The sequence below is a fragment of the Nansenia antarctica genome (assembly GCF_963989245.1).
Source record: "Nansenia antarctica genome assembly, chromosome: 2".
Lineage (NCBI taxonomy): Eukaryota > Metazoa > Chordata > Actinopteri > Argentiniformes > Microstomatidae > Nansenia > Nansenia antarctica.
The window spans coordinates 27,382,194-27,405,555 of NC_137675.1; the positions used below are offsets into that span (position 1 = coordinate 27,382,194).

The following is a 23,362-nucleotide window of genomic DNA, read 5'->3' on the forward strand; positions in this document are numbered from 1 at the left end:
GACAGCTGAGAAGATCAGTGGTTGTGAGCTTCCCTCCATCCAGGACACCAACAGCGACCGGTGTGTCAGAAAGGCCCTCAGGATTATCAAAGACCCCAGCCACCCAAATCAGAAATCTGTTCAAACTACTGCCGTCGCCGAAACGGTACCTAACCCAGAGAATGTTGAACAGCTATTTCCCTCAAGCAATCAGGCTCCCAATCAGCAGGAATGCACTGGAAGAAAGTAAAAGACTGTCTACCCCAAACCATCCCCACTGCAACAATTATATATATTATGACTACCTGATTACTTGAACTACCTGACTACTACTTTAATTTCTGTACTGTATTATATCTGTACTATATTGCATACTGTATGATATTGCATTTCATCTCATTGTAACCTGCACAGCATTTTGCACTACTGTTCTACTGTATGACTGGTCTGTTTTATATATTTTTTATGAATTACCTTACTTATTTTACTTTATTCTATTATTCTATTATTCTATTGTTGATTTTGTATTCTGCTGCAATGCCAATGTCAAAGAACCTGAGCCTAAGAATTTTACTCTCGTACATTGGATGGAATAAAATAAATTCTGATTCTGATTCTGATGTTCTATGGGTCTGGTCACACTGGTCCATTGATCCCTAAAAGACAAACAGAACAAACAGGATGTCACCTATTAGGTGAGTGTGTGTGTGTGTGTGTGTGTGTGTGTGTGTGTGTGTCCATAGGTATGTCTAGTCTGATTCATATACAGTATACGCACGACTATACAGCATGGATGAAAAGTATACTCACAAGAGATCGGTCCAATAGTAAGTGACTCTTGGGGGACAGAGGTGGAGATGGAACGGGATAGTCTTCTAGGACAGCTCTGAGGAGAGACCAGAGGGTGTCAGAGACCAGAGACCAGAGAGAGTCAGAGACCAGAGGGAGTCAGATAAACTAGTCAGACAGCAGAATGAGTCAATGAGGCCAGAGTTGGAGAGACCAGAGAGAGTCAGAGAGACCAGAGAGAGTCAGAGAGACCAGAGAGAGTCAGAGAGACCAGAGAGACCAGAGAGAGTCAGAGAGACCAGAGAGAGTCAGAGAGACCAGAGAGAGTCAGAGAAACCAGAGAGAGTCAGAGAGACCAGAGAGACCAGAGAGACCAGAGAGAGTCAGAGAGACCAGAGAGAGTCAGAGAGACCAGAGTGAGTCAGAGAGACCAGAGAGAGTCAGAGAGACCAGAGTGAGTCAGAGAGACCAGAGAGAGTCAGAGAGACCAGAGAGACCAGAGAGAGTCAGAGAGACCAGAGAGACCAGAGAGAGTCAGAGAGACCAGAGAGACCAGAGAGACCAGAGAGAGTCAGAGAGACCAGAGAGAGTCAGAGAGTCAGAGTGAGTCAGAGAGACCAGAGAGAGTCAGAGAGACCAGAGAGAGTCAGAGAGACTGAGGAGGTGGAGTGCAGGACTCACTGGAGAGCAGGAGGAGCTCCTCTGGTCACACAGGCTCAGGCTGCAGTGCAGGAAGACGTCCTGGTAGTTCCCCTGGAACAGGAACAGCAGAGCAGAGAAATGTGCCTGGAGGGATGAACCACTCTCATCCACCCTCACCTGACGACCGTCACTAGGACACCTAGGAGGGGATGCATGGAGAAAAAAGGTGAGAGATTCAAATATACCTGGATCTCATTCTGTCTGAAAAACTGTCATTTTCATTCCAAGTCAATATTCCTTTCTCATACAATTATTTTTGAATTTCCAATTTTGTTAAACATTTTTATTTTATTAACACTTTAATGGTGTGTTTCCACTGGAGTGAAAATCCAGGTGCATAGAGAAAGCCCCAGACTTTGCCTCTGTGTGTTTCTACCATTGACCTACCTCCCTATTTGGACTTGGGGAGGGGTTTGGGGTTACAGTTGGAAAGAATTACCACTAGGGTGGAACATGGGTTAGCCAGATAGTATAGTAGACTAGAGCACCCTCTATTTAACAAGTTGGGGCAAACAGAAAACATCTTCTAGCTAGATTTAAAACATGAAAACAGATGATTTATTTAAGATGATTTCTTAAAGTGGAGCAATGGAGATACTGTATGATGATTTAAGCATTATTGTGGCCAATATCCTCAAGAACACATAGAGACATAGTCCAATACATCTGGCCATAGACCAACCTGTAAGAGACTTGTATTGTAAACATTGTATTGGTATGTATATATTGGTATGTATTTGTGTTAGAATTTGCTGTAAAACCAATTCCCCTATTGAGAATAATAAACAAAATGGTTCTGCTATTATAATGCTACATTATAATTATAATGATGCTAACACACATTTTTGAGTGACAGTCAAGTGTCTAGCAAGCTAGCTGGTTATATTGATTAAAGTAAAACAGTCTTGTTAACTACAACATTTGCTTCATACAGTAAAACACATTTGTAGATTTATTTCAGAGACAAAATGTAGATGTTTTCCTTTTAAAGTGACTTCACAAAGGTGGTTTATTCGAAAACCTTTCTACTTTATCTCATTACCCATAAACCTTTCTGTGGATTCCATTCTGTAACATTACCCACGCCACTGACCTGTTCTGAATCAAGGAGTACCGCATGAGGTCATCAGGGTTGGGGGAGTGAGTGGCGTAGCAGTCCTCCAGAACCACCACAAACTGCTCAAACGTATCCTCTGCAGACACGCCCACATGCAGGGTGCTGCCCACTGGCAGGGTGACTGGGCCCGCTGGGAAAGGTTGTGTGTAGTTTGCGTTGCGGTACAGAGACATGGAGGTTCTAACCCTGGCGCCAATACCAATGACTCCAACCTCTCCCTTTCTGCCAGGGGTCAAGCATAGAAAAAGCTCTAGTCATATCAACTCATACATGTAATTATGGTCTAAACTACAATCATTTTATAGATTTCTATCAGCAATGCATTTTCCCCCCCACTGATTTAACAATGAAGTGACAGTGAGTTAACTCACGGTAGCGATGCTTGGATGGCCAGGCTGGTCTTGGCATCGAGTGGAAACACACAGGAGAAAGGGAAGCTAACTGGCTCAGAGAAGGAGACATCTCTTGAAGGGAAGGGGTAAACAAATAAACTGTTGGAATAAATCACGTGGGTACCGTTTGTCTGGGGGGATGAAAAAGAGAAAAGAAAGATGATTATAATCTTAAGATCATATAAATAAGTTATCAAAGCATCCTTTGAAGGCAGTTTGTTTTAATTCACTAACTGACAAATACATCTGGAACACTCACCACCTAGAGTGCCAAGTGTATTATTGGCAGTGATGCCGGTAACGCGATACTAAGTATCGCGATACTCTAATCTGATTACTTTTCCCAGTAACGAGTATTCTATCGCGATACTATTTCCAAATCAGTAATCTGATTAAAGTTACTTATTCGAGTGACTGTGCGTTACTATTGCGTTACTACCTCATAACTTAGGCTAAATGCAGTATTTCTTTGTAATGTTCGATAGTAAACAAACATTTATTGCTTTTCTCGCGTCTTGGGGAGTGACGTCAGTGATCACGTTTTCAACACGAGGTGCAGCAGAATCGCTCACGTGTATCACCACGCTGATTGCACAGTGTAAACAGAAGCGTATAATGGAGCGAGAACAGAGATATGCGTTAAATAGCTGGAAATATAGGGATTATTTTGAGTTTGTGTCAGCAAAGGATGACAAGAACATAAATGTTCGTTGTACACTCTGTGCTGGAAAGAAAATATTGTCCTGTGGTAAAACCACAACATCAAATTTAAAGAAACATTTGGAATCTCTGCACAGCACAGTCAAGCTCGCGGAGAAAGTCCCAGAGACCGCGGCCTCGACTTCTGCGGGAGGTCCCACACCGCTCAAGCAACAAAAGCTGGACTTCAGTAGGCCTACAAAATCACAACCTGTAAGTGTGGGAGAGTTGAATAAATTGGTCGGGCGGTATGTTGTAGAGGAAATGCTGCCCATAAACACAGTTGACTCGCCCTCTTTCCGTGCCATCATTAACAAGATCCCCACTACTACCAATGCCGAGCTACCTCACAGAACATCTTTTTCTTCGTACTTGGAGAAGGAGTATGCAGAGATGGAAAAACATCTGAAGGCTGCGCTGAACGAGGTCGACTATGTGTCAACTACAGCGGACATTTGGACAGCTAACAATAGGAGCTATATGGGAGTAACGCTCCACTGGATTAGTAGATCCACATTAGACCGCAACAAGGCTGCATTGGCGTGTAGGAGAATCCGCGGTAGACACACGTATGATGTTATTGGTGCAGAAATCGAAAACATTCACTCTTCATATGGACTAATCAACAAAGTAGTAGCAACAGTGACAGATAATGGATCTAACTTTGTCAAGGCATTTCAAGTCTATCAGCCTGCTGTCACAGAGTCCGATGATGAGACGGTGGAGGAGGCCACGGATGATGTCACTTTTTTAGATGTGTCAGAAATCCTATCAGCTGAGGATGATAGTGATGGCCAGCTGATTCTTCCCCCGCACCAAAGGTGTGCTTCACATACCCTCAACCTTATTTCTACAAGTGATGTGGAGAAGTACATCACTTCCAAACCAGAGAGCAAGGCTGTGTATAGGAGCAGCACAGCAAAATGCACAGCTCTCTGGACGAAAGCAAGCCGATCTACCGTTGCGTCAGAAACGGTGGAGGAGGTTAACAAAAGAAAGCTCCTGGTACCGACATCCACAAGGTGGAATTCCTTTTACGAAGCCATAAAGAGAATCGCAGAAATCCCCATGAATGAGCTGACTACTCTGTGCAACAAGCTGGGAGTGAAGTGCTTCAAAGACCAGGAGTACCAGTACCTGCATGAGTACTGTACCGTCATGAAGCCTCTAACTATAGCACTGGATATCCTACAAGGTGACTGTCCGTATGGGACTTTACTGCCCACACTTGAAGTCCTGATGCAGAAGACCCTTGCTGTGAAAGACACCCTATCCAAGATGACTGCAGGCCTTCCAGATGCCATAGTGCAGGTATGCTATGTTGTTCCATCTTAAAGATAAATAAATACATTTTCATTGCACTATTCATGAACATGGAGCAGAGTCACACCATACTGCAGTATGTAGGTTGTCAGTTGCACAAACTAATTGCATACATAATTAGTAAATAAAGGTATAAATAATAGACCTTATAGGCTACAACTAGATAATAATAAACATATCAAATTATATCTTTCAGGCTATCCAGACTCGTTTTGCCAGTGTGCTGGACAACAAAGATGCCCTTCTCGCAGCTGCTAGTTGTCCAAAATTCAAACTCCGATGGCTGAGAGATGAAGGTAGGAGGGAGCAAGTAAAGGAGCTTCTCACAGCAGAATGTCGCAAAACTGCTCCTGCAGCACAGAGCCCTGCCAGTGTACCCACCACGACTGCCAACCAAGGCGAGATGGACTTTTTTGCTTTTGAGGCGGAGCCAGAGGAGACCTACTCGGCAGAAAAGGAAGTCATGGACTACTTGAGGTCAGGGCATGAGCTTCAGATTCTGAATCAGTATCCAAACATTAAGAACATTTTCTTGAAGTATAACACTCCAACCCCATCTAGCGCTCCTGTAGAGCGGCTCTTTAGTCTGGGAGGTTTGGTGCTCACGCCTAGAAGGAACAGACTTTCTGACAAGAGGTTTGAGAAGCTTCTGTTAATGAGATACAACCACTGGTTTACTCGCCCCTTTCCACTGTTTCACTCATAGTGTGTTCATGGCCTCCATAGCGTGTTCATGGCCTCCATAGCGTGTTCATGGCCTCCATAGCGTGTTCATGGCCTCCTTCCAGTCTTGACAGCTGAGTTCACTCTTCATTGATAAACTCAGACTCACCCAGTTTAGGATTAGGATTATATTAGGATCATATCTGAATGGTCAGGGTAGGTTTTAGGTTTTGTGAAACCACTCCTTGCTAGTTACTGTGTTAAATAAAGATTATATTTATTTTATTGTTTAAAAACAAGTATTTATGTTGGGTGAGGCAAAGAAAGACTCTTTATTTTGTTGTTTTAAGTTATTGTTTAAAGTTTAATTATGTAATTTAAGTTACTGTTAAAATAAAGTGAGTTTTGGCAAAACCAGTTTTCATTTTTATGTTGCGGGGGGGGGGGGGGGGGGTCGGGTGCCTAGGCAGCTGCCAATAGTAACTAAAAAAGTAACTAGTAATCTAACTTAGTTACTTTTTAAATCAAGTAATCAGTAAAGTAACTAGATTACTTTTTAAAGGAGTAATCAGTAATCAGTAATCAGAATACTTTTTCAAAGTAACTGTGGCAACACTGATTATTGGGTACCGTATTTACCTAGCAACAATACTTTGATTGCCTACAAAATGAAGCATCAAAATATATTGTTTTTTTGGGCACAAAATGAGTTACACCAATAGGCCTACACCCCAAAATAACTCTATAATGTCTTGTGCCTCTACTGAGGGTTTCTGCAGATAGGGGTGTTTTCTATTCGCACCTCCGGTGTGTTTCCACAGCTGCCCTCCCTGCGATCCACCTGGTACCACACGGTGCCGTTACGTTCTTCATGGGTGGAGCAGCGGGGGTCGGCCAGGTGACCAGAGGAGGCGTTCAGACCTCCGTCCTCCAGGTGAGCCCAGTTGAGACCCACCTGTAGGAGGCTCCGCCCACACACCAACTCTGGGTCTGGGAAGACTGGCATGATTGAAGGAGAGTGAGAGAGAGAGAGAGAGAGAGAGAGAGAGAGAGAGAGAGAGAGAGAGAGAGAGAGAGAGAGAGAGAGAGAGAGAGGATGAGAAGGAATAAAGGGTTATGGGGAAATGAAGATGTTAGTTATAGTTTTGATATTTCAAATCACAAAATCTCTCTCTGTTTTGGATGTTCATCAATATTGGTAAAGCATGACCCCACCCCCATCCTCATCACATACCTACAAATAGCAAATACTGCTCCTAAACAAATGTTTACACCTCCCATTTCAAAAGCTACATTTGACACTGGGAAACTAGTGCCTGAGAGATGAATATACTGGCTGTTGTAAAATACTTCTACTCTCCCAGAGCAGTAGTTATTGCCATTGGCCAGTCTGACCTGGGCACCAGCTAATAATCCAAATACGAATATAAATTCATCATAATTAAATGAAATAGGCATTTCGATTATTATTCTGCATAAATGATCAACTTCAAACAAAGGTGTTTTTAGAGTTCTCACCATACTTTTCACACCTCCAATTGACCTTATCCTCGCTCACACAGGTCTCACCAACTCTGCATGTGCCACACACAGCTGTGTTGACATCTAATGGAGCACAAGCAAGGCATTAAAGGAGAGAATTGCATTAATTAACATTAATAATTAACATTATTGTATTGCTTAACTGTGTAAAAATACAACATTGAGACATACGCCTTACCTGCGCAGTACGCAATAGCACAGTTGGCCGGGCTTACAAACTTGTAGACAAAGTGGTTTCCTGGGCAGGCTTTGACATAGATGGGATTAGATTCAGAATGACAGCATTGATTATTCCAGCTCGCGCAAACTCGCTGCCTCACTATCCCATCCGAAGGTACTGGATGAGGTGTTGGCAACCACAGAGGATCGTTCGTGCCGCACATATAAGCGTCAATGCATCTCTCTGGCATTTGCACGCTGGCATTGCCGATGAAGAGGCGATACCAACCCTGCCAATCACCGGGACGGTCGCATTCAAGAGGGCTGCCTGCTCCAAAGTCGGTGGCGCGCCAGGCGTCATCCAGCGCGGTGTAGTGTTGGCAGGGGTCGACGCAACGCAGGGTGCCGCTGACACTGAGGCAGTCTTGGCCAGCAGGACACTGAGTGTTCCCACAGCCGAACCGTACAGAAGAGTCAGAGTTTGGGCTGTTGGAGCGCCGGGTTCTGCCCTTTTGGGGTACCAGGCAGTTGAAGGATCCAGGCGTGTTTTCGCAGACCTGAGGGGGGGCACAGGGCTGATCGGGGAGGGAACACTCGTCAACATCCACGCTGCCCTCCGCAGAGGACCAGCGGTAACCTTGGCGACAGCAGGAACCGCGTTCGCAGGCTGACCGGTTGTAGCATGACAGACCATCGCCAGAGAAACCATCTTTACAGGTGCAGGTGACCGATGGGGGTGAGGAAGGTACACTTTCTACCTCATTGTCCAGAGGAGAGGCAAGACAGGTGGCATGGAGGTGACAAGCCTCACAACTGGTAACAACAATACCTGTGGAGCCAACAACTAACGTCAATTATTCTTGAATCAAAACAACTGCATTGCAACCAGATCAGTGTTTCTCAAATAAGGTTCCTGACCACAATAATAATAATAATAATAATAATAATAATAATAATAATAATAATAATAATAATAATAATACATTAGACTTACATAGCGCTTTTCACAAAATGAAAAGATCGAGTAGGCCTAGTAATAAAAAATTAAATAAAAGAAATAAAAGAAAGTATAGGGGCCTAATTAAGGTATAGTGCTGGAGACACCTGGGAATGGGAGACGGTTAACTGGTGAAGGCAAGCTTGAAGAGGTGGGTTTTGAGGGCCTGTTTAAATGTTGGCAGGGTGTTGGCCTATCTGATGTGGTTGGGGAGGGCGTTCCAGAGGGACGGAGTTGAGGCTGAAAAGGCCCCATCACCCCAGGTCCGGAGGCGACTACCCGAATCGCAATGGAGTTTAGACGAAACCACGCCCACTTCCGCATGACGTGCGCGTTGCCCGCTGCGTTGCTATGGACTCCGCAGCTCTCGGTCCTAACCCTAACCCTAACCATAGCTAGAATACATTTTCCTAACCCTAACCCTAACCTTAATCCTAGCCCTAACCCTAACTGTGATCCAGCATCAACATCTCCCTCACGCATCGTGTACGTCATATGCGGAAATGGGCGTGGTTTTGTAGTATATTTTACTTAAAACACAGACATGGACTGTATGTATGTTATGAAGGAATGTCTCCTGACTGTAGGGCTAGGGCAAGATATTTTATTACCCTTTGTTCTGTGGCCATTTACAAAATGGAACCTGAAGTGACTGTTATAAAATGGCTCCTGTGATCTGTGACCTGCCCCCTGACTTTAGGCCAGGTGACATCATATTGGGGTCTCTTACTTTTCACACCTCAAGCATCTATACAGTGAAGGTGATAGGCCATTGTTTACAACTGTATTTGCATACTATTGTTTATAAATAAAGGAGTGGGCCCAAGGGGGGTTCTCTTCTCTCTCCTCTTGACCACGCAGCTCCTCTCTCTCTCTCTCTCTCTCTCTCTCTCTCTCTCTCTCTCTCTCTCTCTCTCTCTCTCTCTCTCTCTCTCTCTCTCTCTCTCTCTCTCTCTCTCTCTCTCTCTCTCTCTCTCTCTCTCTCTCTCTCTCTCTCTCTCTCTCTCTCTCTCTCTCTCTCTCTCTCTCTCTCTCTCTCTCTCTCTCTCTCTCTCTCTCTCTCTCTCTCTCTCTCTCTCCTACGACCAGACCAGAATCCAGCTCAACATTTTTGTACCTGTAGTTTGTTTCAATAAATAGTCTTAAACTACTCAGAATTATATTCTTCATTTTAGTATCCAACAAGTAACTTAATATACAACAGTTTCGTCTAAACTCTGTTGCGATTCGGGTACGGGCGGTCCGGAGCTTGGTCCTGGTGGTCTTGAGGGTGGTTTGGTCGGCAAACCTGAGGCAACGGGAGGGGGTGTGGAGGGGGACGAGGTAGGAGGGGGCCAGATTGTTGATGGCTTTGTAAGTGGTGAGTAGGATTTTTAATTGGATCCTGTATTTGACCGGGAGCCAGTGTAGGTTTTGGAGGACAGGGGTGATGTGGTTACGGCGACGAGTGGAGGTGAGCAGACGGGCAGCAGAGTTCTGGACGTAATGGAGTTTGTTTAGGATGTTATTAGGTAAACCGTAGAGGATGCTGTTGCAGTAGTCGAGTCGGGAAGTTATGAGGGCGTGGATGAGTGTTTCAGCAGTGGAAAAGGACAGGGAGGGTCGGATGCGGGCAATGTTCCTGAGGTGGAAAAATGCAGATTTAGTCACCTGGTTGGCATGGGGAAGGAACGAGAGGGTGGGGTCAAGGATGATACCAAGGTTGCGGACATGGTTGGAGGGGGTTACGGTGAACAGTGAAGCCAGCGATGTTAAGTGAGAATGTCTGGGTGGAACAGGTGAGGGAGTTTGGGCCAATGATGAGGATTTTGTGTTTTAGAAAATTCTGTTGCATCCATGAACTACAAGGTAGTTGATCTGCCACCAAAAAGCAATCAGCACATGTGCCATGAGAACAAACCTCTTTCTTGCAATACTTTTACACCCTGAATTTCAGGGCTTGGTTTCTAATAATAATTTAAAAAGGTAAATTGCAATATAAAGATCTATTACACCTTGGAGACATTGGAGAACTGTGAATTGAATTATAGCATTTTCAAAACTTCAATTATTTTCAGAACAAATGGGGCACTATAACCATACTGACCAATCAAACTATAGTATTTACCTAAGTAAACCAAATATGTACTTAAGAACGGTCTGGGGGACAAATCATGTCAGGTTGTATTTTAAGTTGAAAGGCCCTTTAACCCAAACCTCCCAAATGAATAGGGCTCAGGCTGTTTAGTTAGTAGAAACAACTGTTATATTGTGTTTTGCATATTCTTTGACGTATCTATTTTAACCTGTTATTCAAACTATGTCTGAAACTATTTCCAAACGACATAAAAATAAAAACACCAATGCACTGTTCTCAAGCCCCCCACATAACTTATATTTCAACCTCAGTAAATGACCTTCTACACGATTTCAACTTAAAAATCACAAAAACAATGGATGGTATTGCACCCATGAGGTCCAAATGCAGCTCCCTGGGGGCCGTTCCACTATTCCAGATTAACTCTGATCCAAGCGATTAACTCTGATCCAGGTTTAAATAAGCTTGCGGTCGGTTCCATCAATGTGGCTCAAATAATTCGCTGCTTGGTTGCTATGCAACCTATCCTTCTGAGTCAAATATAATTAGCCTGGTCCCGAGCAGACTTACAGGCTGGCTAAGGTAATGCGTGCGTCAAAAAAGGCTCACAGGCGGAAACTACATCCCGAACGACAGTTCCTCAAGTGTCTTTTAGGAAATATTAGTTCCCACTTCACACGAGATAGATTGATAGATAGTTTGACTGTGTGATAGATAGATAATTTGATATTTTGAAAGTGTGATCGATCGATAGATAGTTTGATTGTGTGATAGATAACTTGATATTTTGAAAGTGTGATAGATAGATCGATAGATAAATAAATTAAAAAGTGTAAAAAATAAAATAAAATAAATAGGTATCTTTATTAACTTGCATTGCTTTTGTCACAGTGGTCAGGCTGGCGCAGTGGTTAAGGCAACCAGCTAGAGTTCCGAAGGTTGAGAGTTCGCGACTTGATTTTAGTTTTTTTTTTTTTTTTTACATTTAACCGAAACCTTCATGCAAAGGCTTCAAACACCATTGTAATCGTGTCAGTTCTTGTAAATTAGCCTGCACCATAATTTTATAGCCTACATACTTTTTTAGATGAGATTTTAGATTAGATTCAGACAACGAAATGCAGTAAAAAGTGCGTCTGAAGAGGGATTTGAACCATCGATTTAAAATGATGATTAAATACTATGGCAGCGGTCGATACCACTAGGCCATTGTGACGATATGACGGCTTGTAGCCTGCTGCTGATATCACCACAGTAGTAAATATTAATTTATTAAAATATGAACATATAACAATAACTGGGGCTAGTATGACCTTTTAATCGGTCAGCAATTTCTTGCCAAACCATTTCCCTCGCCTTGTTAATTGCGGCAGTATTGCACTATTTTACATCTTATTTTTCCGTCTTCATAAAGATCAATAATTCGGAATGCTGCGCAAATGTAGGACCCCTGCAGAGTGGAGTATCTTCATTTCGACAGATCGACTCTTCGGGGCTCTTTATGTCTGCGTGCACGCGCCCATATCGAGGATTTGTAAGCCGGTGTTCTGTGAACACTGATGACACAAGCCTGATCCTCGTTCGAGGAATCACCTGAGGCTTGAATTCCAATCCCGAGTTGCCTGATCGCCTGATTTATTTCAATCGCCGATATACTAATCCACTTTAGTGGAACGGCCCCCTGGAGAACTGCCCCATCCGTAAAAGACCCAAAAAAGAGAATGTCGTAGATGGAGAAAAACAAACCTTCAGTTCCACTATGATATCTATAAACACAATCTTAAAAACTATAACTTAGAAATAAGAAGCAGCAGACAATCATTTTTCTCTAAGATCATAAACAATAATATCAATAATGACAGACTAACAAATCCCCCAACACCCACTGCCCAGGAATTTCACTCGACTAGTAAATGCAATGAGTTTGCATCCTTTTTTAACAACAAATTAGAAACCATTAGACAAGGCATTAGCTCTTCTGTGTCAGGCATGAAAAACGTGTCTCCATTAACAGCCCCAAATAGGGCGGACATAACAACCATGTCACAATTTACTTTTACTTTTATTTTGCTTACAACTGCAAGATTACACATTTTGACTGATCAATTAATAATAATAAAAAAAACTGACGCATGTCAATCGACCAAGATTTGTTTTAGTCGGGAACAGCCCTACAAATTAAGGTTTAAAGGTGCAATACAATTTGTTTTGGTATAACGTTATCAAAACATGGTCACTCTCTAATGTATAGACAGAGCACTGGACGTAAGGACCAATATTCCATGATATTACAATTAACATTTAAAAGTTACACATTGTTAGTTTACAAAGACAATGTTTACAAACAATGAGGTTAAACAGCGTAATACTTTGGGTTACAATAAGGTAAAACAGTTGTGCTCAGATCATTAGGCAGTATAAATAATGTTCTTCCAGTATGATGAATTTAAATGACTATTTAACAGCAGAAAAAATCCCAGATTGTCCCTTTAACAGAGATCAACCTATGTAGTGCATGCTTGCCATCCAACCTCACCTGAGCTATCTGCTGAGATGGCAGGTAAAAGCATTAGCAGTAGGATCCCTGATGTCATCAACATGTGCCCCATATTTCTGTGCCAGTAGACTGTGATGAACTATGTGTGAAACCTGTCAATAAAACACACAAAATATTCAATGTATGGCAATTTAGTTTCTCATGAAAGACATAAACCTTCAAAAAAATTCTTAATTGTGTACGTACTATGTGTGGTCAGCATGCCATAGAAGCAGTAGTTAACATTGACAATAATACAACAATCATTAGTATCAATAGACATGTTACATGGTAACAAACGTACCTGTGTGATCTGGTGAAGTGAACTAACAAACTCTGAGTTTCTCTGACATTATATACCTTTCCATTTGAATGGTAGAGAATACATTTTCCATGACATCACAACAGGGGCGGACTGGGATCAAAAAACAGCCCTGGCATTTGCGACACAACAGCCCTATTTCCAAACCCAACACGCAATACGGATTGTTAACAAGCTTGAGATAACCAGACTGACTAGAATCCAATGTAGACATTTGGAACACATAACACACGCAACTGACACACACTACAATCGCTGATGAATTCAGAGTGCCGACAACAATCCACAGTGACTGACTTAACCTGAACTGTGGCATCTATCTTAGCCAAAAGGACCTTGAGGTCCAGTTAAGCCTAATAGCTTACGTTAATATAGACTCGGTGTAGCTAAATGAAGCTGCTCTGACACGGAATACAACAACTTTAGCAAAAAAAAGCTACAGTTACATGAACCATCACATGTAGGCCTATGAGCCTAAACAATACACCAGCCACAGTGCATATTACATTTAGCTTCACCAAAGCAGAAAAATAAGTAGTTTGTTTTTCTCTACAACCCTGTCAATCATTCTCTCCCTCGTCGTCTCTCTCTACCACAAGTTCAATGTTAGTCCTAGTGCTAGTTGAGGAGTGTTGCTGGCACCTGCTTGCTTCGCAAACAGATTTCGTTCTTATATTCTATTCTTCTTCTACTCGAGTTATCTAGCTTTGCGTAGCAACGAGTTGATCATGCGAAAATTCACGGACGGCCCGGGCCGATATAAAATGTTTTGGGCCTCGGTCTGCTGAAATAAGTTATTTTCAATGAAAATCACCAGAGACAAAATTACAAATATGTTATTCATTTATTTTTTATATAATACATTCTGAGCGGCCCAGAGTCTCGCGGCCCTCCTGGCATTTGCCAGGCTTGCCCGATGGCCAGTCCGCCACTGCATCACAACCATAGCTGTTACGAGGGGGGTCAGCGAGGATATCTCCCCGTTGTTCACATCAATTTTCCTCGCTTGTGTAGCCTCGACCACCGTTGCCTGTTGTAAACATAGTAGTTACTGGTGCTAGGATATGACGTTGGAGGGAACAGCAAACAGCTGCAGTGCGCATGATCATAGAAATCTACGGGCATGATGACGTGACGAATACAAAAAGCTCCGTCTATCTCGTCCACACGTCAAAAATATACGGCGAATATACAGCATTTTTAAACATCTTCACTCTGGCAGGCGTTTTTAAACATCTTCGTTTTCAGAGGGCAAAAACTTGTTTGCGTCTGGACGAACCCCCCAAAACGAATATAAAAATCCACGTTTATCAAAAAAACGTATAGGTGTGGACAGGGCGTTAGACAAGGGGACACAGTCAATCAACCACCTGCTTCAGTGCAACAAGAATTGGGTTAACTAGTTCCTATGATTAAGTAAGTGACTATAGGTGATCAGAATCAGATACCTGGTTGAAAGTAAAATACTTTCAACATCCCTGCATATATACATGAAAACACAAAAGGGCATATCAATTCAGCACATTTATTTATACATTACTTGACACCATGATGTCAATGGGAAAAGAGCGGCGCAATGCTACCAGCGATAATTTCAAAACGGAGATAACCGAGGCTGCGTTCGTAAACACGCTCTGGAAATCTGATCACCACTCATGGAATGCCTCTTATCCAATCAAATTACGTGGTCCCTTTATGACGTTGCACCTAGTGTGCGTTCCGGTGCTCTCAGAGCAAAGTTACGAACGCAGCCCAAGAAACGAGAGGAAACAAGTAAACTCCGACATGGATATAACGATTGTGCGCATGTGACAACGTCCAACAATTAAGTGTTAAATTATATTATATTATAGGTTAAAAATACGGGAGATTTTTGGGAAAATATTTAAACGGGAGCACAGCGGGAAATAAAGGTAAAATACGGGAGAATCCCGGGAAAAACGGGAGGGTTGACAGGTATGTTCCGGGGTCATCACCCATAGTCCTTGGGCCAAACCCCAAAATTGAACATTTCATTACCATCTGGGTGGGCAAATTCTAGATGTGATTTTTAAATTCCTATATCCCTAGATTATGTTTTGATATGATAGACCTTTTGATTTGGCAGCTTATTAGTGGTTATCACCTCTTAATGGTAATGTTGATACATGTCAAACCTGTTTGTAACCACTCACCTATCACAGGGAGGCGGTCTGCCGTGGAGGGCAGAATGTCATTCAGAATCAGCAGTAAGACGGAGATGGACAGGAGGAGGGTCACTTTAAAACCAAGTTTTTCACCCCTGGCCTCACTGATGAAGTAGGAGGCCAAGTCCAGGACAATGAAAAAGCAGAGTGGTATCAGGAGGTTCATCATGTATAATAGTGGTCTCCTCTCAATGGTGATCTGGATGGTTTTGAGGAAAGTGGAGAAATGCTGTGAAATACCAATACATTAAAAAGAAGTTCCTTATAATTATGATATCACAATATATATGCATGATCTAATTTGCATGTAGATTTACCTCATATACCATTTGGTCCATAGTGTACAAAGTGTAGTTCTTAATGTTAATGGTCGCATTCATGCCCAGGAAATTCCATTCCCCCTTGCTAATCATGTTCTTCTTAGAGAAATGGCTCATGGTATCAGGAGTGTAGAAATAATTCAACTTCAATGCTGCCGCTGAAAAGATGATAGAAGATCTATATCACATATTCTATTTTACCAAGATGTACTTCAAAGAGGATACAAAAACCCTGCTAGTGTAAAGCATGAAGACAGAATTGTGTGTGTGTTTGTGTGTGTGTGTGTGTCTACAAAGTGTTTATGAAATGCATTCTTGCCCGTGTTTTGCCTTGGCTAGTAAATGAAAACATCCTTTCTCCTAAGCAAAAGGCCTACATTAACAGGCAAGGCATGAATGAACAGGTATTGATGATTTTTAGTTTTTCTGGATTTTCATGATGCATTTGGAACTCTAGCACATAATGTCATGGGGAAAGCCCTCAAGGAAATACATCTACCCCAGGTTTTTATTGACATTGTTAGAGATGTATACTCTGGTTCTTACATGCAAGTGATTTGTGGCAAACAGCTCACAAACTCAATCCCACTCCAAGTTGGTATAAAGACAGGCTGTCCACGGAGTGCAGTAAACTTTGTACTCGCTATCAACCAGTGGTTAAGTGACTTTGTAGTTGTGCTCCCCTAAATATAATTTCCCCTAACCACATCCAGGGGTATGCAGACGACGTAGTAATAGCCTCCAGGCAGGAGGATGTCATTAACACCATGCTCTCCAGAACTGACTCCTTTTTGGAGTGGTCTGGATTAGAGATCAAAGATTCCAAAATGTGCAGGTGGAGCCGGGGAAACCGCTGGTATCAGGCTAAACCAGACACCATTCCCATGTTTACAGTTAATAACAAGCCACTGAGAGTCTATTCACATCATGAGACATATACTTATCTGGGACATCATTTAATGTGGCAGGTGAATGGAAACAGCAAGTCGATGAAATTATCTCTGATTATTCCACCAGTTTACATTTAATTAATGCATCGGCCCTGCCACTCATCATGAAACTAGAAGCAGTCAGACAGATGGCACTGGTTAAGGTTCAGCACTTGTTCCCTAATGTACATATTCCTCGCAAGTTTCTTTGTGAAATGAATAATAAGACTGTACGCATGGTGAGACAATGGACTGAACTAAACACCCGTACCACACAGGATATCTTATTTCACACCAAGCAGGAGGGTGCGCTGGGTGTTCCCAACTTTGAATGGACTTACATTGCCACAAGGCTCAGCCATCTTCTCAACATCCTGAACAGTGACGACCAGCACGTCAGAGAGCAGGCCAGAGCCTCTCTGTTCCTGGACCTGCAGAGGCGCAAGGTCCCCCTGGCGCGGGGGTCGGACCCAAGCTTCCTGGGCTACAGGAGAAACCCAGTGGGAAGCTGGACAGTCGCTCCCCAGGATTCGGGGTGTGGTCTGACTGGCCGGACTTGAATGACCTATGCAGCTGGTCCAACGTGGCCCTGGAGTGGGTTGGGCCAAACTCAGAGACTGTGTATGTCTCTGATGAGATCATCTCTGACCCTAACGTATCTGTGAGGGCAACCATCAACACCTGTGGAACAGAGCATGAACTCCCACCTACCAACGCCCGTGGTCATCTCATGTCGGCACAGCAGCAATGTCAACGTCAACACTGGACTGAGCTGAAATTACAAGGGAAGCTTGCCTGTCTCCCTGCTGCTGACCACTCCGTCTCACATGCAGTGTTTAAGAGTGTAGCTCTCTATGAGAGTATTATCATCTTCACTCTAAAAGCTAGACTGCAGGTTTTACCAACTAAGCTGAATCTTTCCATCTGGCTTCCTGACAGTCATAGCCCTCACTGTATACACCATGGCCATGTGCAGATCACCGAAACCATGTCGCAAATCCTAAATGGTTGCCATGCTTACAAAGGGCTTTACATATATGTAGGCACGACAGAATTGTGGACTTGATATCGAAAGATATCGGCTCTACTTTTGGGTCCTCTGCATCACTGTACAAGCACTGTACTGTTAAGCCCAGCATGTTTGGCCTGTGTGATAATGATTCAGTGTTCAATAACATCTCAGCCAACACCCCTGATGTTGTAGTGGTTAATGAGAGTAGTAGAGAGGTGTTAATTCTAGAGGTTGGCTGTACCTTCGACCACAGCCTGGAGGAAGCCTTTTTAACCAAGTTGCTGAAATATCAGCAGCACAAGCTGAACATCTCACAACTAGGCTACAAATGTCATCTTTTAGTTTTCATTTTTAGCAGCCTGGGTCATGTTCACAAGCTGGTGGTTAGGGGCCTTCAGATGGCCCACATCTCCAAGAGAAAGGCTAAACAGTTAGCAAGGTATTGCTCCATATCTGCTATTATCGGTAGCCTCTCAATATGGAGACAGCGTTGCTTTTTGTACCCTTAGTGTGTGTGTGTGTGTGTGTGTGTGTGTGTGTGTGTGCACGCATGTGTGGAGTACCTGTGTGCAGGGTTGACTGTTGCAGCTCTGGGTGTCAAATGGGAAAGAATAAAGGTCCATCTGGCAGACGACTGTCAATCGTTGGGCTTGCAACCAGTATACCAGGCCAGAATTAAACACTTGGACATATGGGCTCAATGTAATACTGCCTCTATCTGAAACGCTGAAGATATAGAAAAACATGTATCAATATCTGAGTATTAGACCTACTCTCCTTGATAAAAAGGGTTCTTAATTTGTCCCTGTTGTACCCTTTGGAGGGTACCCTTTGAAGAACCTTTTTGGGTTCCATTTAGAACCTTCTGTGGAAAGGGTTTAACATGGAATCCAAAGGGTTCTTCAAAGGGGGCCAATAAAGGGACAATTGAAGTACCATTTTCCGGTGCTAACTAGAACTTTTGTACTGTGTACTGCGTACTACTACGTAGAGACCCTCTAATTTTCTATGGTTTTGTCCAAATGCTAACTTTATCATTTTGTACTGAGAGTGTTACTTACTCCTCTAGGATGACTATATCAGGTAACCAGAGCATCTCTCTTGGGACATATATTTGCTGGATTCCACAAAATTCCTTTGGTTGCCAAAATATGAACTTGTTCTTCAACATCTGTGCACAGACACATAAAAAAAACATCTTTAGATATACCATACTTAGCAATACTTCTTTTGAAATTCATAGACAAATTTAATAACAAAACCAATCAATGTATTTGTGTTTCTCTCAAAAAGCCAAAGAACACAGCAGTTCATTGCACAATTGTGTTGTTGGGCATCAGTGTAAGGTGTCATATGAAAGCAATGACAGATCAGGACTGACAGTAGTAAATATGCACATATCCAATACACCAACTACAATTTATGATGATGTCAGATATATTGACGAATCTAATAACGGGTGATATGAGAGGACATTCATAGACTGTTATGAAGGAAATTGAATGATATCAATATCATCTCTACTGCCCAATCAGAGGATCAGTAATCATACTTACTATTGAGGTCCAGGAATGGCAGGTGAAGGTTTGGGACTTCTCATCCTGCAGGCATGAATGATTTTACAGTGAGAGTACTGGTGTGTATGTGGTGGCAAATACTATGGATTTACTTCACCTTTTACAGAACACTGAACATTTTAAATTACTTAAACAAACTGTAGGCCTTTGGCAAAATGCTTTTACTGTACCTTGTGCTTTTACTGACTACTTCACTGGTAGAACAGGACTGGACTGAGAAAAGAAGAGGGATTTAAACAGGGACCCAAGAACACTTACCACATCCAATATACCATACAGATATGTATTCAGATTAACCTCTGTGGGTGTAGTCCAGTTCCACACAGGCCGCATTCTTGTGAGAGTTGTGTTTTCTTTTGACAGATGCAGGTGATCCATCAGACTTTGATAGGAACAGTCCTTAGTACTAGAGACGCCGCCTGCTAAGGGGAATGGGCTCTATATTAGATTAATGCAGAGAATTTGATTCATAATGCTGATATTACTATAGTTGTATAAAAGACGAGTAGTAAAGACAATTAAGTATTGACCTCCCAACCACTGGGATCTTACAAGTCCTCAGATCTCAGGCAAGGTGAATTATACAATAATACAATAATACAAGCATAAGAGTAATAATTACTTAACCAACTAGTAATAATAATGATATCAACATCACTACACCTCACCCCCTGCTCCCTGCAGCAGCCCATGTAACAGCACCGATGTAACTGACAGACCAACCAGCAATGAAACCCCACATTGTCCGCGTAAATCAAGACCGTGTTAGCTTGCTGAGATCAAGCCTAGGCAGATATGTTAACCGGAGTTGACATGAGTCGTCAGGCTTCAAACAGTGTTCCTTAATCATCATACAAATACAATTCAACGTCTCTTAAACTCACCCATCAGAACCAGACAGTACAGAGGCCACAGAGCGCACATCCCTGAGTATGTTGTTGTGCTGTACATCCACATCCAGCAGAGCAGTGTCCTAGTCAGAGGGGTGTTGTGTTTTATTTATGTGAAAATACATCACGTGTTCATATGACACCCACTCAAAAGGCCAAATGACTTTGTTCATTGGTTCTGTCTGGGGAAAAGTTTGATGAACGGTTTCATTTGCAGTTTTGGCTTTGTACATAAGAGCTCTACATCTTAACCTATTGAGTTAGAGGCCAGTGTGGACCTACAGTATACATTGGATTAAGTTGACAGCTCGACAGGGTCTGTCAACAACCAAGAGTTAAGGATGGTAGCAATTTGTCATGTTATCTTGAATCAGTGAGTCTGTGGTTTATGTTGGTGGATACTATCATGTATTTTCAATGCTTTCATGTCCCTGTTTCAACAAAGATTTATTGAGAAATTCACATTAAATGAACTGGACTCTGTGGTTGCTTTCAAATGGACAGACATGGAGAACGTTCTGGTGCTATTCTAATTATGAGCATCTATTGAAGCTTTACAAAGCCTTGTTTGATGATACGTGTTGACATTGCTTGCACACACTCGTGTTTTAAACTGGCTTTATTAGTCCTGAGACAACAGACAGCAAGCCCTTCAAGGCCAGAGTACAAAGCTTTGGAGGCAGTGGCAATAACTCACTATCAGTCATTGTTTTGGACATGAGAGACCAACATCACGGAAGCCCTGAGAATTCTGGTTATTTAATTTCCACAATTTCTTTTTGCATTGTTGGAATACCACTTTAGCCTGCTAGATTGCAGGGTTGTTTTCATATATTGAAGATTTCAATATTGACATGTTAAATCCTAATAAAAATAAAAAGACAGATGAATTCATCAATACAATGTACAGTATGAGTCGATTGCCAAAAATGACCAGACCCAGCAGAATGACTTCCCATTGTGCCACTCTAATTGATAATATATTCACCAATGACATTGAAAACAACACAGTAAGCGGATTACTAATAAATGATATCAGTGACCACCTGCCAGTTTTTACAGTCTATGATAGTAATTACAGGTTCAATAAGACAGACAAGCAAACAGAATACAGACGAGTGAGGTCAGAGGAATCCATCAACACACCCAAAAAATTGTTATATATCACAGAACTGGGATATAATATACAGAGAAAAAGACATTGACAGTGCATACAATACCTTCATAAGAATATTTAGGTCATTATATGATAAACACTGCCCAATAAAAACATATAGTAGAAAACTAAAATATACAAATTGTCCATGGGACCAAGGGACTACAAAATGCATGTAAAAAGAAATACACTTTACTGAGATTTCATAAGGCAGACAACTAAAGAGGCAGAAGAGAAATACAAAAAATATAAAAATAAGTTAACTCATATTATAAGGACATGAAAGAATATTATAAGAAAATATTAGATGATAAAAAAAACAATATCAAAGGAATATGGAGTATAATGAACAGTATTATAAGAAATGGCTCTAGACAAAATAGTTATCCCAAGTATTGATAAGGATAAGGGAAACTATAATGGAGGACGTGGCTAACAACTTCAACCAATTCTTTGTAAATGTTGGACCTGACCTAGCAGGAAAAATCCCTGATCCTGGGACAGCTAGAGAAAATCTAGATAAATTAGTGGAGAGAAATGCCAACTCAATGTTTCTCACAGCAGTGGATGAGAAAGAAATATGTGACACAGTCTGATCAATTGGTCCACATGTCGGCAACCAATCAAAATGTTCGGACTTTTCTTTTGAAACACAGAACTACATTTCAACATTGTTGAGAATCACAACACAAACTCGCTAGTCAAGCCAAAATACTGCAAGGCAATGGATTAGGTGAGTAATCCCCACTGCTACCTAGTTAACTACAACACTACTTTACATTATTAGCAGGCTCACAAAACAAGCTGTGTTAGTTGACTAGCGATGTGATTTTCAACAACACGGAAATGTATTCACATTTTCCGAAAGAAAAGTCGGATCATTACATCGGATACCGACATGAGGACCAAAACATTAGAACGTGTCACATATTGGGTATTGTAAAAAAAAATGTAAGAACAAAAAGTCTACTGACTTTAATGACATTGATATGACAGTAGTGAAAAATGTTATTGGGGGAATTTCTAAACCATTAACATACATCTGTAACTTATCGTTCCAAACCAGTTTATTTCCAGATCAAATGAAAATAGCTTATGTCATCCCTCTGTATAAAACTGGGAGCAAACACCACATCACAAACTACAGACCTGTCTCTTTACTTCCACAATTATCCCAAATATTAGAAAAACTCTTCAACAACAGACTGGACACATTTTTGGAAAAACACACATTACAGACAGTCAATATGGATTCAGATCCAAATATTCAAGATCATTGGCCTATTTTCGCCGTAAGTCCTGTTTACTTTTTGTCGCCACCCACCAAGTATGATATAGTAGGATTATCAACATGCATTTTGTGTTTCTGTTAGTAGTTTCTGTTAGTAGTCTGTCTGCACCACTGCTAACGTAACGTTACACATGCGTCATCTAACTTTGTTATTCGGTCGTTTTATATTAACGGCCATATATGAGTTTGAATTTGAGGAAATACAGGTGATAATGTACACATGATCATTGTGGAAGGAGTGACACTATCTATTGTAAAACAATGGTCTACATATATGATGTACACATACCCATATATTATGTACATAATTACTGAAGCCACTTCTGTACCATTACTGCCAGAAAAACAGTAGTGCTGATGAGATAGAGGCAGAAGTACACTGAGTCGATCCATAAGGCCACTCTCCCCCAGTAGCCAGGCTTCTTCTTGCCACGCTCGACGTCAGCAGAGAACCATTCCTGACGTACAGTCTGGACTTCCTCTAGCATCAGCTGCAACAGGCGGACATCGCTCAGCAACTCCCCTTTAAGGTCCTTCTTCTTTGGTGTGGCCTCAACCTTCTCCAGGCTGCTCTCCGCATCTCCCTCAGACTCTGAGACACAAGTAAGAGAGGAGATTAAACCCCATGGACCGTCCCCTTTCCTCCCCTCCTAGAATCAACGTGATGTCATCATTTAGGTCTCACCTCTTTTGCAGCTGGCTTC

The 23,362-nt window shown here is 42.1% G+C and overlaps 1 protein-coding gene across 1 annotated transcript; it reads right to left on the reverse strand.

Moving 5' to 3' along the window:
* Positions 1-615: 615 nt before the first annotated feature.
* Positions 616-15,920, reverse strand: LOC308150047 (pancreatic secretory granule membrane major glycoprotein GP2-like; the record flags this gene model as incomplete). Its single annotated transcript, XM_080522917.1, has 10 exons — positions 616-635; positions 790-865; positions 1,450-1,609; positions 2,564-2,809; positions 2,959-3,110; positions 6,467-6,663; positions 7,183-7,269; positions 7,385-8,194; positions 15,472-15,712; positions 15,801-15,920. The coding sequence occupies 10 exons, from the start codon at positions 15,918-15,920 to the stop codon at positions 616-618; spliced, it is 2,109 nt and encodes a 702-aa protein (XP_080379043.1).
* Positions 15,921-23,362: the final 7,442 nt, after the last annotated feature.